Below are 15199 nucleotides of genomic sequence, written 5' to 3'. Positions count from 1 at the left end.
AATGGGTAAAGTTGCTGCCAGATGTCGCGTTATGAAGGTATACCGAACGTAGAGATGCGTCAGGTGGGAGGAGGCAATAAAAATTCGTGGGCTGCGGCCGAATGAATTGATAAAACATTAGGATATTTGAGTTTATATAGGCCATGCACAAATATATTTCCCATTTTCTTTTAAATATTCTTTAAAATTCATTATAAATGAAAATAATCTCATTTTTATATTATAGAGAGTTCCTCAAAAATAAAAAATGTGAATCTTAGGGGCAATTTGGTATTTGCAATTTTGGGAGTGAAACAATCAATTGGATTGTATTTATGGAAAAAATTTAATATAGACTTTTATATTTTTAATCTTAAAATCAAATACATTATTATAAATAATGTATCACCTTGGGAGTTAAGAATATTTTTATATAATTGATTCATATTATAAAATTATAAATTTCATATGGACTATCGTAATTAAATTCAAGAAGGAACTACATATGATTTTGAAAGATCGAAATGTTTCATGTAGATGGAATGACTCAACACAATAAAAAAGGGGAAGAAAAGGAAAATAATCTTAAGCTACATGAATCTCTACTATATATATATATATCATTTTCATAGCTCTAACTATAAATTAATTCCTTCAAATCTATTACTCTGTGATAAAAAGTAATTATCATGGCCAAGCTTAATGCAAATTACTATATCAAGATAGGTTGCAACATGCTAAAGTTGTAATAGTAGGGGTGTCAATTTTTGACACGACACGAAACACGATCCGAACCCGACCCAGAAAAATCTGGGTTCGGTCAACCCAAACCCGAAACGGGTCGGGTTCGGGTTCATGAAATCAAACAGTTTTAAAAATCGGGCCGGGTTCGGGTTGACCCGCCAACCCGAAATTGACCCGAAAGTGACACGAAAAATCATTTTTGAACCAAAAACTCGAGATTGACCCGATTTTGACCCGAAAACCCGAGTTTGACCCGATTTTTGACCCGAAAATTAGCAATTTTGGGTCAATCCCGGGTCATTCGTGTCGGGTCGGGTTGACCCGGACCCAAATCGGGTCGGGTTCGGATCCAGAAACCTGACCCGTTTTTAAAAACGGGTCGGGTTCGGGTTGACCCGAACAGTGCCGGGTCAGTTCCGGGTTCGACCCGAACCCGACCCGTTGACTCGAATTGACACCCCTACGTAATAGTCTAATAATTACATAAGATCTATTTTGAAGATTTTTTTTTCAATATTTATAAATACAAAGTCCTTTTTATATTAACAAATAAATATTGAATGAAAACATAAATATTTTTTTTTTTAATGAAAACATAAATATATTTTCATTCACATCACTTATTTATACAATAAAAAGGACCAATTTAACAATCATGTTATAATCTCTCTTAATAAAATATAGAAAGCATTATGATTTCCAAAAGATTAGAGCTATAATAATGTACAAAGTTTGAATCAAAGTCACAACTTGAATTAGTAGCATCTACTCAACCTAAACCTCAACTTTCTTTAAATAAGATATTGTAAATAAAATAACTTGGCAGAAAATAATATTTTAAATTTTCATTTTAGAAAATTTCATATTTTTCTTTGCTCCTTGTGCATTAACTTTCCCTTGAACCTTTACTTATGTGTATCATACGTATACATAAATAATTATATAAATATACAAGTACTTATACCTTAGCAGCATATAAAGTACATTTAACCTCCACCCTTACTTTCCCTGTTTCTATGATCTCTTTGTATAGACATCTTAGAATCATAAGAAATAAAAAATATAAATAGATTAAGCATATATGAATATTATAATATAACATGTTACAAAAATTTATAAAATCTATATGTATGATAAAATAATAGGGTTTATGGTTTTAGTAAAAATTCTTAGAATCTTTATAGATCTAGATTTGCATAAAATCTAAGCAAATAAAATATCAAATTTCATGTGAGAGGAAAAAATAAATAGAAGGATAATAATAGCTTATCTTGAGTAGGAAAACTTTCTCAACCGGCCTAATAGACAAAATTGCTCTAATGTTTTGTTTGAGATAGCTTTTTTATTGATTTCTAAAACAACTTTCTAGTACAAAATTTTATAATTCATTCCTTTTTTTTACTAAAAAACTGTTTTATAAAACACTAAGAAAGCTATCACAAACAAAACCTTAAGACCTCAGAAAAGTAACCTTCTCTTTCTATTGTCTTTCCTTCTCTCCTCTCTAAACTCTCACAATTTGTGAGATTGATATGACTAAAAGGAATTATATCATATAGGATTTTATTAAATTAGATGAAAATAAATAATAGAATATTATATTATATAAATATTTTAATATCTTATAATTTGAAATTTCACAAATTATGAAAAAATAGTTAATAAATAGTATAGCATGTATACAATGCACTCATAAAATAGTTCAAAAATTTCACTTTTACCAATATATGATAACGCCTTAAAGAGGAACAAGTCAAATAAGAAACATCCTGTTCTCATATCTATGACGCTCGTAAAAATAGAGAAATAGTACATAAAATAGAGTTCATAATGCTCTACAATATTATGAGTTTGAATTTTTGGATAACTAGAGACTTTATGAGTAAAAGTATCACAAGCCTTATAAGGCTAAGATTTTCATTCTCAACTCTTTGGTTGAACAAATTTGTTCTTCTTTAAGGAAATAAAAATATTATTTGGGAGAGCAAAGTAAGTAGAGATTCGCACACTAACCTTAGCAAAGATTAGTACGATTTAAAAGTTGTTAAAGAGTCAACTGTGAAGGGGGTTAACAATATTACTAACAATTTTAAATATATTAGATTCAATCCAATAACATAAATAAAGGTTAGGTAGCTCAATCACTTTAAAATCTTCAAAATTCCACAATTTGGATGGCTATATTTCAAATGCGAAGTGCTTAAGAGAGTGAATTAGGAATTCATTTTTAATTTATCTTCAATGCATTTGAAATTTATCTAATTTGACTGAATTTCAAATACACAGCTTCTGTAAAATTGACACTAGCCCCGACCACCCCCACTGCAAACTAGCATGGCCACCAACCACCGTTGCTGTCAGTGACTACAATCGATCATTTGAGATCGCTCGCCATTGTTATTGATTTTTATATTGTATTAATTGTATTTCAAACCAAATACAAAAAAATATACTTTTTAGAGTTATATTATACTAAATCAAATATCTCAAAAAAAAAAAATAAAAAAAATCAATACAGTGCATGTATTTTTCATTATATTCTTTTTTATTCTATAACTTTTTATTAAAAGAACAAACAAACTCTAAGCCAAATTAATACATAGTAAAATTGAATAAGCCTTGTCCTTGTAAAGCTCAACTGCAAAACATGTATATAAGTCAAAATCTTCTGAAAATCCGATCCAACAGATCCATCATGTATCCAAAACCTTTTAATTTTATGTTTTTTATGTGTTGGATCTTAGACTATTAATTACGTATTAAAATTTATTAGAGGAAAGCCATTATTGACTAGAGGTTCAACTTGATTAATAAGGAAGTTTGAGTTCAAGTTCAAGCTTTGTTCTAAGACTTCGAGCCGGCTCATTTTTTATAAAACATAGAAAATAATTATGATTTAAATAATTATTATAATTGATATGTCACCAAAAATCACATTAATCAGGCAAGAATCTTGAGGCATAAGTGAATTGAAAACTTTTAATGTTAAATTTGGGACAATCCAAACTTCGATCTTAGCAAACTTATAGTGAAATTGAACATTTTGACAAGACGAACCTGATAACACCAAAACCAGTCCCTTCTGGATCCAAATGAGCCCAAGGGAGAGAGAACAAATGAGAGCAATCTAGCATTTTTCAGCTATTGCCACCGCTGACAATGACCAACTATTGCCACCGACAACCACCATCATCATCGGCTATCAACATCTGAAGTTACAACCCTCTCTTGAGAACTGACAAGATTTAACTCTACTACTGAATACATCTATCCGCATGTGGACATCTACTTTCTATACTCTCTATTGAGAGAATCAAACCTTATTGTTGGGCATTAACTATCCATCTAAAAACACTAAATTTTTGTACTTTCCCTCTTCTTCAAAAGTGAGGAAAACAATAATTTTTTTTTAGTGAATTTTGAAACTGGATCAGGCTCCCAATTTTTTCCTTTCCGAAATTTTCACGTAATTTTTTTTGGTCCTACTACTTGATCTATTCATGTTGAATCTTTCTATACTACTAAGACATGCAACACACAGTCAACTGCCTCAAAATTTCTAGCGCACAACTATAATAAAATGATGGAAAATAAAAAAAAAATAAAAATAAAATAATAAATAGTAAGTTAATATAAAAAAGTGAAATATAACTCATAAATATGTTAAACAATTTTTTTTATGTAAAATATAAAGTGCTAATATATTTTAAGTGTATTTTATATTAATATTTTTAAAACGAGCGGATTTGAGAGCTAATCAATTTAATTACGATTGACTCAAAATTGACTAATTAACTCATCAAATTTAACTTCAAGTTAACCTAACAAGTCGGCGTGACTCACTATACACCCTCGGCTAAATTTGCTCAAACTATTAAAGGTTTCATGCACACCTCGGTTCACTCGCCAAGGAAATAATAAATTGAAGAAGTCACATGATATTCTTGCACCCTGCAGAACCCGTCTTCACTTGCGGGACCACGTGTAAGTTGTCATCATTTGGGTCACGTTTAGTGGTCGAATAAAACTTAAAAGCATCGTCTCATTTATCAGAACGCACAGTGCCGAAAGCGAGCGAGAGAGAGAGATCCGCGGAGCTGCAATACGATACTCCGTTACCGCCACCGGAGCAGTGATGGGGGTATGGAGGGAGGGAAATGGGTGGTGCTTTTGTGGAGGAGGACGGACGGAGAGGTTGATGGGAAGTCTATTGTCTTGCAAAGGACCGGCTATGGCTTCCATCTCCTCCGGCGCTGGTCGAGGAGATGGAACTGGTTTCCTCATCCACCCAAACCTCCTACTCACCACCCATGGGACTCTGGCGTCGGTCACGGCGGCGGAGGACGTCGAGATCCAGCTCAATCAGGGACGCTTTCCAGCTCGCCTCGTCCCTTACAGGTCGGTGTGCTATTCGAATCTCTATTTTCTAAATTATGTTTCCATTATGGCTAGCTCCGTTCCTTTTGCTTTTATGGCTAATGATAACGGCAGTGTGTGAGAAAAAAGGAAGGATATCATTAGATGTAGCAATTTCTTGTACGGGCAATGATGTTAGGCCTTTCTTTAGTGTATGGATTGAGATCTAGTTACTTTTGGTTCAATGTAGGTCCGAGACTTCTGATCTATTTGATATTGATATTGATTGACTTGAATTGGGAGAGTAATTCAGCAATTTAGAAGCGATGAACTTTTTTTTGAAGGTTTTGATTATTTGTGTTTACTCACACTTTATCATCCTTATTTATTGAGTGACCAACTCAAAATGTGAGAATTGCCTGAAAATGGTAGCATGCATGTTCTGATTTCAATTTTGGTATTCCCTCCGTTCTACATTACCATTATGCAGAATTTAGTACATGGTAGATCTTGCAACTATGGCTTCAGTTGGGACAAATTTTTTACTGCTTTATAAAACAGTTTTTTAGTACAAATATATCTTGAACTAGAAATTTTTGTATTAAAAAACTGTTTTAGAGTGCATTAAGAAAGCTGCATCAAACGAAGCCATCAGGATAGCTTCATGTATTTCCGGATATGTATTTTCAATCCGATATGTAATTTTGCTTTTCCAAAATACAACATTTGCCTAACAAAAATATTGATATATAATGCACTTGTGACTGATCAAGATAATGTGGTCACATTCACACTTTAGGCGTAAACATTTACTTTCTTTGTCTATGACATATTAGTATTTTTCCTTCATGAACATAATGTGGTAATTATCAAAATTAACAAAGTCATGGTTAACACAAAGCCTCTATGTTTGAGTTTTTAGGGGATTTTACGCCTAACCTTATATTTGAAGGCAGAGGGAAATGCCACCTAATCTAACTCTTACCTTTTTTTTATTGATATTTACAATGAACCAAACTGTCCAAACTGATGCAAGAGAGTTTAGGAAATAGGGCAATGGTTAACATAGAAGTGGTAACTGAAGAAGTGACAACAGATAAGGTATATGACATATTCCTTCAGAAAGCTAATTGTATACAGATGAGTAGAGTATATATATGTATGAAAGATTGTTCTAGACACTACACGTGTATGTGTGTGATACAAGATGATGTAGTACCTGCACTAAAAGCTTAACAACAAGAAGAAGAAGATGATAATAAACTCTATAGAGATTGTAACTTTAAAAAAACTGAGTACCTCCTACAGCCTTTCCCTACTAATACTACCTTCGGCTAAACTTCCTAGAAACAAAAATAACACCTGGAGATAAAAGTGGCTCTGAGCCCAAACGGTCTAAAACAGTAAAAGGGCAGAGAATATTCTAACTAACTAAAAGTGCTTGAATAATATGTTCCTCCGGTGCACCGTCTAAAGATGCTCCGCATCATTCGCCCCTTCTCCAACGGGAACCGTCATTGGGTCTTCTAGATTACTGTTGCCATCATCTGGGGGAAAGAATGGGTACAGATTGGTCACATTAAATGTGTTTGGAGTATTGAACTCAGCTGGTAGCTCCACCATGTAGGCATTCTCGTTGATACATTTGAGCACCGGAAAGGGTCCAAACTTGCGTTTGCCCAATTTAGAGTATGTTCCGGGTGGCATTCGTTCTTTCTTCAACCGGACCATCACCAGTTCACCCGGCTGGAATGTCTTCCTCCTCCTATGTGCATCTGCATCCTCCTTGTATTTGGCATTCGACTCCAGCAGTTTTTGTTGGACAGAAGTAATCAATTCCGAAAACTGATCAATCCACGTTGCAGCCGCTTGACTTTTGCACTTGGGTAATACTGTGACATCAACGGTAGAATTTGGCATTTTAGTATATACAATACTAAATGGGCACATACCAGTAGAGCGGTTAGGCATGGAGTTGAATGCGAATTCCGCTTGTCCGAGCACCTCGTCCCACATCTTTGTGTTGTCCTGCACAATACATCTCAGCAAATTTCCCAAAGTGCGATTCACCACTTCTGTCTGGCCGTCGGTTTGAGGGTGATATGGTGAGCTGAGTTGGAGCTTAGTGTTTAGCCGCTTCCACAATTCCCGCCAAAAGTGGCTGATGAACTTCACGTCTCGGTCGGATGTCAAGCTGCGCGGCAAACCGTGAAGCCTCACGATTTCTCTGAAGAACAGCTTAGCCACGTTTAACGCATCGAAGGTTTTCTTGCAGGCTATGAAATGTGCCATCTTGGAAAACCTGTCCACCACCACCATAATTGAATCATTGCCTTTCTTAGTACGGGGCAGGCCAAGCACAAAATCTAGACTTAAGTCCTCCCAAATGGACTCCGGCACTGGCAATGGTAAATACAACCCCGTGTTTTGTCCGCCTCCCTTGTAATTTTGACATACCGAACACCTCTCCACAAATTTAGTAACATCTTTCCTCAAATGGGGCCAGAAGAACTTGCTCGTCATTTGGAAAATAGTCTTGTCCCTGCCTGCGTGGGCTGATAACCCGCCACCATGGATCTCTTGGATGAGGTGCTGCCTCCAAGATGATTTTGGTATGCATAACAAATTTCCTTTAAAAAGGAATCCGTGACGGATCGAATAATCTTCATCTGGTTCTTTGTTCATACACTTCAGCCAACTTCCACTGAAGTCTTCGTCTTCTGCGTACAATTCTTGCAGACATTCCAATCCCACGAATTCAACCTTTAGCTGAGTTATCAGCATAGACCGACGGCTCAAAGCGTCAGCAACCCGGTTCTGTGTGCCGCTTTTGTGCTTTAACACAAAAGTGAATTTTTGTAGGAACAAGATCCATCTTGCGTGCATCCGATTGATGTTTTTTTGAGTGTTGATGTATTGCAAAGCCTTGTGGTCACTGCATAAAACAAAATCCTGGTGCAGCAAATAGTGCTCCCATTGTTTGAGTGCCCGAATTACAGCATATAGCTCCTGCTCGTATACAGACCAGCGCTGTCGGGATGAGCACAGCTTCTCGCTGAAGAATTCAACCGGCCTATTATCCTGAGACAGCACGGCGCCAATTCCGGTAGTTGACGCATCAGTTTCAACGGAAAAAGGTTTGTCAAAGTCTGGCAATGCTAGCACCGGTGCAGTGGACAGGGCTTCTTTGATTCTAGCAAAACTTCGTTGCTGTTCTTCTTCCCACACAAAGTTTTTTTGCTTCAGAACATCTGTGATAGGAGACAAGATGATGCTGAAATCTTTAATGAATCTTCGGTAGAAATTTGCGAGTCCGTGAAAGCTCCGAATATCTGTGAATGATTGTGGATTTGGCCAGTCCACAATTGCAGCCACCTTCCGTGGATCGGCGCTAATTCCCTCCGCCGAGATTTTGAAACCCAGGAATGCCACTATCTCGCTGGCAAAATCACATTTTGCAAGATTTGGATAGAGTTTGTTCTGCCTCAGCGTTTCAAGTATGCTTTTCAGATGCTCCAAATGTTCACCCAAGCTCTTGCTGAAAATTAGGATGTCATCGAAGTAGGCTACACAAAATTTGTTCAAATATGGCTTCAAAACTTCATTCATTAATCTCATGAAAGTTGAGGGAGCATTACATAATCCAAATGGCATAACTCGCCATTCATAAAGTCCTTCCCGGGTCTTAAAGGCTGTCTTCCATTCGTCCCCAGGACGAATACGTATCTGGTGATACCCACTGCGCAGATCCAATTTGGAGAAAATCTGAGAGCCGACCAGCCTTTCCATCATCTCATCCAATCTCGGCATTGGAAACCTGAACTTGACTGTAATCTTGTTAATTGCCCGACTATCAATGCACATTCGCCAACTGCCATCTTTTTTTGGTACCAACAGAGCTGGGACTGCACAAGGGCTTAAACTGTGCTGTATAAGTTGTTTTTGGAGCAAGTCATCCACAATTTGCTGCAAAACTCTGTGTTCCGTGGGACTCATCTTGTAATGAGGGATGTTGGGTAAAGTGGCTCCGGGATGCAAATCAACTTGGTGATTTATGGATCGCAGAGGGGGCAGTTCCGCTGGAAGCTCCTGAGGGCAAACGTCTGAATACTGCTGCAAGAGTTGATTCACAGCTGGTGGCAATTCAGTCTTGCCTACGGTTGTGGCTTGCTCTTTGACAATAAGAGCCACAATATCTGATGACTCTTTCCATGCATTAAGCAATGCATTACCTGGAACCACGAACAGAGCTGCTTTGTCCGTGGGAGGAGCGGCTTCTTTGCCTGGGGAATCCGGCAGTAACCGTAACTTCTTCCCCTTCCAGTCGAAGGTATAAGTATTTGCTCTCCCATCGAAAATTTCCCCCACGTCAAATTGCCATGGCCGACCCAAAATGACATGGCAAACATCCATATCTATGACATCACAAAGAACCTCGCTTATGTAATATTTTCCAATGGAAAACTGCACTCTGCACAAGTCGGATACGGTCAGCTCCACCCCCCTCTTTACCCAACTGATTTTGTATGGGTTGGAGCTTTTAGTTGTCTTGAGCTGGAGAGCTTGTACCACGGACCTGGATATCACGTTCTCAGTACAACCACTATCAATCAACAGGCTGCATACCTTTCCACCGATAGTGCATTTGGTTTTAAAGAGAGCATTTCTCTGAGAATTATTTGGCTGTCTAGGAGCGAGTAGAAGTCGTTGTAGAACAAACACCAGTGGCTCCCCTTCATCCCCAGCAACCTCTTCTACCAGATTGGTCTGTCTATCCTCGGACTCATCCTCTCCCTCTTCGAATTCCCCATCTAACAATTGCAATTGACCGCGAGAGGGACATTCATTGGACTTATGCCCTTGTTGGAAACACCGAAAGCACTTGATGGTGGACGGCTTCACATACGGATTATCTTTGGTTGGCCCTTTGAATTTTGGAATTCCTCTGACCTCCTCCGGTTTGTTAATTGCCAATGGTTGTGAAGGGCTCGCCTGACTAGTGACGGGTTGTCTGTTGAAAGTAGCTGATTTCATACTACCCATCCGATTAGAGTCTGCTGCGGACTCCACAGCCTTCCTGCTATAGTTGCTCCTGCTTTGCCGAGTGGACTGCATTTCAATTTTCATTGCATAATTCACGGCTTGAGAAAGTGACCATACCGTATTCAATTCGAGCTTGTCATGAATTGAATCCTTGAGGCCCCCCACATATCGAGCTACCAATTGGTTTTCCGACTCATTCAAATTATTTCGGGCACTCAATCTATAAAATTCTTCGGTATAGTCATTGACGGACCGATTTCCTTGTATGCAATGTTGGTATTGCATATAGAGCATTTGTTCATAATCTGTAGGAAGAAAGTGTCCCCGGAGCAGCTGCTTCATACGGAACCAACTGCGTACCGGACCTTTACCTTCTCGGCGCCGGGACTGGATCATCTGCAGCCACCAAGCGCTAGCCCCGCCCTTTAATCGGCACGCCACGTACTTGACCTGCTTCTCAGGTTCAATCTCCATATATTCGAAGAAGGTTTCCACCGATCGTTCCCAATCAAGGTAGTCTTCGATGTGCAATTTTCCGTCAAAAAACGGAATGTCCAATTTGACTCTAAACTCTCCATTTGAACGATCCTGTTCTCGGACTCTCCTCTGGCGAGGCGCCGTCAATTCTTCCTCTGACTCCGATAACTCCAGATTCGCGAATTGTTCCAAACCTTCGTCCGAATCGGAAGCAAACGTCTCCGGTGCGTGGTACCTTGGTAACCTTCTCGTTCCGCCCCATCTGTGAGTTGCTGGTATGGTTGCCGGCAAACCCCCTCGTGGTTCGGCATTGCGCTCTAACATAGCACGAATATCTCTCAAGTCTCGCCGCACCTCGTCGGAGAATCGACGGAAGTTGGCCGTCAATTCCTCCGTGTGCCTGGCTAACCCAGAGTGTTCGGCCCACAGGACCTCCAAGCTTTTTTCCTCCACGGGAGCCACCCGCTTGCTGCCTTCCGCCATTTAGCTCTGATACCAGAAGATGATGTAGTACCTGCACTAAAAGCTTAACAACAAGAAGAAGAAGATGATAATAAACTCTATAGAGATTGTAACTTCAAAAACTAAGTACCTCCTACAGCTTCTTCCTACTAATACTACCTTTCAGCTAAGACCTCCTAGAAACAAAAATAACACCTGGAGATAAAAGTGGCTCTGAGCCCAAACGGTCTAAAACAGTAAAAGGGCAGAGAATATTCTAACTAACTAAAAGTGCTTGAATAAGATGTTCCTCCGGTGCACCGTCTAAAGATGCTCCGCATCACAAGACACTTGCGGGTTTGAGATGCTTTGTTCTGTTATTGAGAGTGGAGGAGAGCCTGTCCTTGATTGTCAGATTCTGTTATTAGTAACCATTATTAATCTCAAATTAATAGCAATTTAATCTGATGAAGTTCTTAATGGGAAGGATTAACAGAGTAGGTTTCATTATGTTGCTCTGAATTATTGTGAAAAGGCTTGTTAACAATGATGGTTTCTCAAATTCTTAAAAGACAAAGGAGACCAGTTTTAGTTATTTATTTTGCAAAATTTGAATGATGCCATTATGTAGAAGATCCAATTTAATATAGAAATTTGAAAATTAGCTTCTCAAGAATTGGAACTAAAGATGAAAGTGAAATAGAAGGATATCAAATGATTTTCATGTATCTGTGTCATTGGCAATGTAATGGGATCTCCAGAAGATGAAAGGCGCCTCAACGGCTGCAATTACAAGAGTTTTTTCTTTTTATTCATTGTGGGAAAACCCATTATCCTTATGATCTTAGGGTGAACATGGCATCAAGTAATCTCTGTTTCTTCTTCTTTCACGTTTCAGGTTCTTTATCACGAGTTCAGTTCTTGATCTCACAATAGTTGGACTAGATGCTGCAGTTACTAAACCGAATTCACAGGGCCATCATCCTTCCTACCTGAAAACATGTGGCAATCCAAGTCTAGGTCTTGGCAGTGCAGTTTATTTGCTAAGTTACACCGATAAAAAAGAACTGGTCATTGGGGAGGGAAAAGTAGTGGTTGCCACTGATAATCTTATAAAACTATTTGCTGAGGGAAGAACTTGGTCCCCGGGCTCTGCTGGTTTTGATGCACAAGGAAATCTTGCCTTGATGATATGTGACCCAATGAAGCTTGCATCTTCTCCGACTGGTAAATCTTCTTCAGCTTCCTCATCCTCGTCATTGACATGCAAGGGGGATTCATCAATGCTTTTTGGAATTCCTATCCCTATCATTTGTGACTGGTTACATCAGCACTGGGAGGGCAGCTTAGATGAGCTAAGCAAGCCTAAATTGCCCTTGATTCGGTTGTTGTCCACCGGGCAGAAGAGCGAGCACTCCTGTTCTTTTAGTCAGCGTCAGATCTTCAAGCCTGAAGATCAGGAAGATGCAAACATCTCTTCTTCTGCACACGTAACTGGAAAATCCAAATTTCAGCTGGGATCAAGCAGTTCTGCTAATGTGGTTGCCATTGGACAAGGTATTTCAACTCCGGAGATCTATGAATCTCCGAAGATTACTTCAGGGACAATTAGGAGGAAGGAAACTGCCACAGTTCAGCTCTTGGACATTAATTTCCCTCCAAGAGCTCCAAGATCCATCGTCTTGCCAAAGCTCTTAAAGCAACCACTTCCAGAACCGAATGAGAATATTAGATATGAATCGAAACCAGAAAATCCATCAATGGAAGATGATTGCTGCAGTGAGGTGCAGTCATGTTCATCTCCATTGGAGGTTTCTGAGCTACCTAATGAGGGCGAGGGGTTCAGCAGTGGAGAAGAAACTATGTACTCAGCTGAAACTATGGAGAGCAGAAACATCCCTAGTCCTCCCAAAGAAATTAGCAAGTTCAATCCAGTGGGCAGGAGCCAGAGTTGTGTGAACTATAGCAGATGGGAATCATCTCAAAGAAACACAACAAAAAGAAGGGAAATGCTACAGAATCAGCACAGAATGATACCAGCGAGGAAAGCACAGTCATATATTACTCATAAGAGCCGTGAGTACTACAGCCCAACGGTCTCGTCAAGCATGAAGAAGAGGAATGGCTCAGATCCGCCACCCATAAGATCACGAAAGAATGTACTTCAGCTCTCTCCAAGATGGATGTTCTAAGTTTTTTCCTAACGGTAACAAAGAAAAATAGTACCTTTTTTCTTTCACCCTTGCAATCGATAAATTGCAGACCTGCTTTATTGTCTACTGGCATGGCTGTTTTTTGTTTGCTCGTTATGTTTTCAAATCTTTGATTGGTATTGGTTCTGTATGTGCAGAGTTGCAGTAACATGAATAAATTGTTCAGGCAAGAAAATGTCTGTCTTATAGCCAAAGAGCTACCGGTTTATATTGATTTTCAAGAATGTTCAATTCATTGTAGTTTCCATGTTTTCAAAGTCGACTACATTATTAATTTGGTTGCAGGATTCAATTCCACGGTATAAAAAGACTGTGATGTAGGTTTGAAGTGATGTCTTTTTCCCATATTATACTATCTCTTTCTTGTTAACGGCACTGCATTAGAGAAATTATTTTATGCGGAGATCGGATGCAGAATACCGTCTATAGATCAACCAGAATGCGCCACGTCAGTGGTACTGAGCCGCGGTACCGAGCTGGGAGACCGAGCGAAGGGGTGAGATGACACATTCTTGCTGGTCACGGACGGCGTTCGGCGTCCGTACAGAATAATGAACCTCATATTTGAGGCGTTTTGTAATCATTGAGTTATAGCTTAGAGAAACTGAAAGTTGAAGGGATACTGTTTGATGATCTAGTAATTATAAGAAGAATAATAAAATCTGAACAAATTGTAGAATGCTTAACTATATTTGACAACTGTAAGAAGAGGACAAATCATCTTAGATTATTTATATAATATTCTATATTAACTAAATCGGTTTAGAACTTTTTCATGATTAAGGTTTCGTTTGGGATGATTTTCTTACTACTTCTTAAAGAAAATTTTTAGTACATAAATTTTTTTTAAAAAGCAAATTTTACTCATATTATATCATATCGTCCTTCAAGTAAGAAAAATTTGCTCGGAAAGTTTTTAGATGTCTAGATCATTCTAGTCATTTAGGCACTGCATCTTGTCTGAGTGAGTGAAATATAACTTTGACAAGCATTTAATATCTAATTTTTTATGTTATCTTAGAAATATTATTTGGGTTATCTAAATAAACAATATTTGTTTAGGCATTTCACAAATATCATGATCATGTAGTAGATGTGTAAGCACATCAATTGTTAAGATCCCTTTGACCTATTATTATGATATATTAACTATCATTTGATAAGAATAATATCATAATTAAGGTTTCATTTGGGACAACGGTCTTACTTCTTTCTAAAGTAGTTTTCAAGTTAAAATTTTTTTAATTTGTATTAAAAAGCTGCTTTAGAAAGCTATAAAAAGGCTGTTCCAAATGAAGCATAAATCTCATATGATCATTTTACACATCCACATAATTTAGGACGTCATTGATATGTTTGGCTTGATGCTTTTTATTTGCTTGTAATTATGCGTGCTAGATAGCTAATATAAATATTCAACAAGTGTAATGGACTCGAAGATTTTTTTTTTTAATGGACTCGAAGATATTGCTCGTTATTAGCATAAAATCATGCTAAACTAATAAGCTTTTAGAAGCAAATTGTATATACACTTTCACATGCTTTGTTCTTCTTTTGCTTATTCATATATATGTTTTTTAGACTTCGTTTGAGATGTCTTTCTTACTGTTTTTTAAAGTAATTTTTTAATTATTGTACTAAAAAGCTGCTTTAAGAAACAGTAAGAAAGCCGTTTCAAACAAAACCTTACACCTCATCTTCATAAATTTTATCTTTACGTTATTATTATTTTTTACCTTAAACCCTACTATTCCTAATATTTTGTTTTTATTGGGGTTTATTGCAGAACCCAACTGCAATTGAAAATTCTTATGTTTTATTCCATTTTGCGATGATTGCCTATTTGCAAATTGATTGATTTTTTTTTTTTTAAATTTTTGCATTGTTAATGATGTATGTTTGTTTGAAACCCTTCTTTTTTTATCAGGTTCATAGGAAAATATTAC

The 15199-nt window shown here is 37.7% G+C and overlaps 1 protein-coding gene across 1 annotated transcript; it reads left to right on the top strand.

Annotated features, from left to right (window-relative positions):
• Nucleotides 1-4777: 4777 nt before the first annotated feature.
• Nucleotides 4778-13447, top strand: LOC110093119. The gene is made up of 2 exons (XM_020817909.2): nt 4778-5121; nt 11939-13447. Exons 1-2 carry the CDS (start codon nt 4859-4861, stop codon nt 13230-13232), a joined length of 1557 nt encoding a protein of 518 aa, XP_020673568.1. The 5' UTR covers nt 4778-4858; the 3' UTR covers nt 13233-13447.
• The last annotated feature ends 1752 nt before the right edge of the window (nt 13448-15199 follow it).

Source organism: Dendrobium catenatum, unplaced genomic scaffold, assembly GCF_001605985.2.
Source record: "Dendrobium catenatum unplaced genomic scaffold, ASM160598v2 fragScaff_scaffold_216, whole genome shotgun sequence".
Lineage (NCBI taxonomy): Eukaryota > Viridiplantae > Streptophyta > Magnoliopsida > Asparagales > Orchidaceae > Dendrobium > Dendrobium catenatum.
This window is presented reverse-complemented; position numbering and strand designations above follow the sequence as displayed.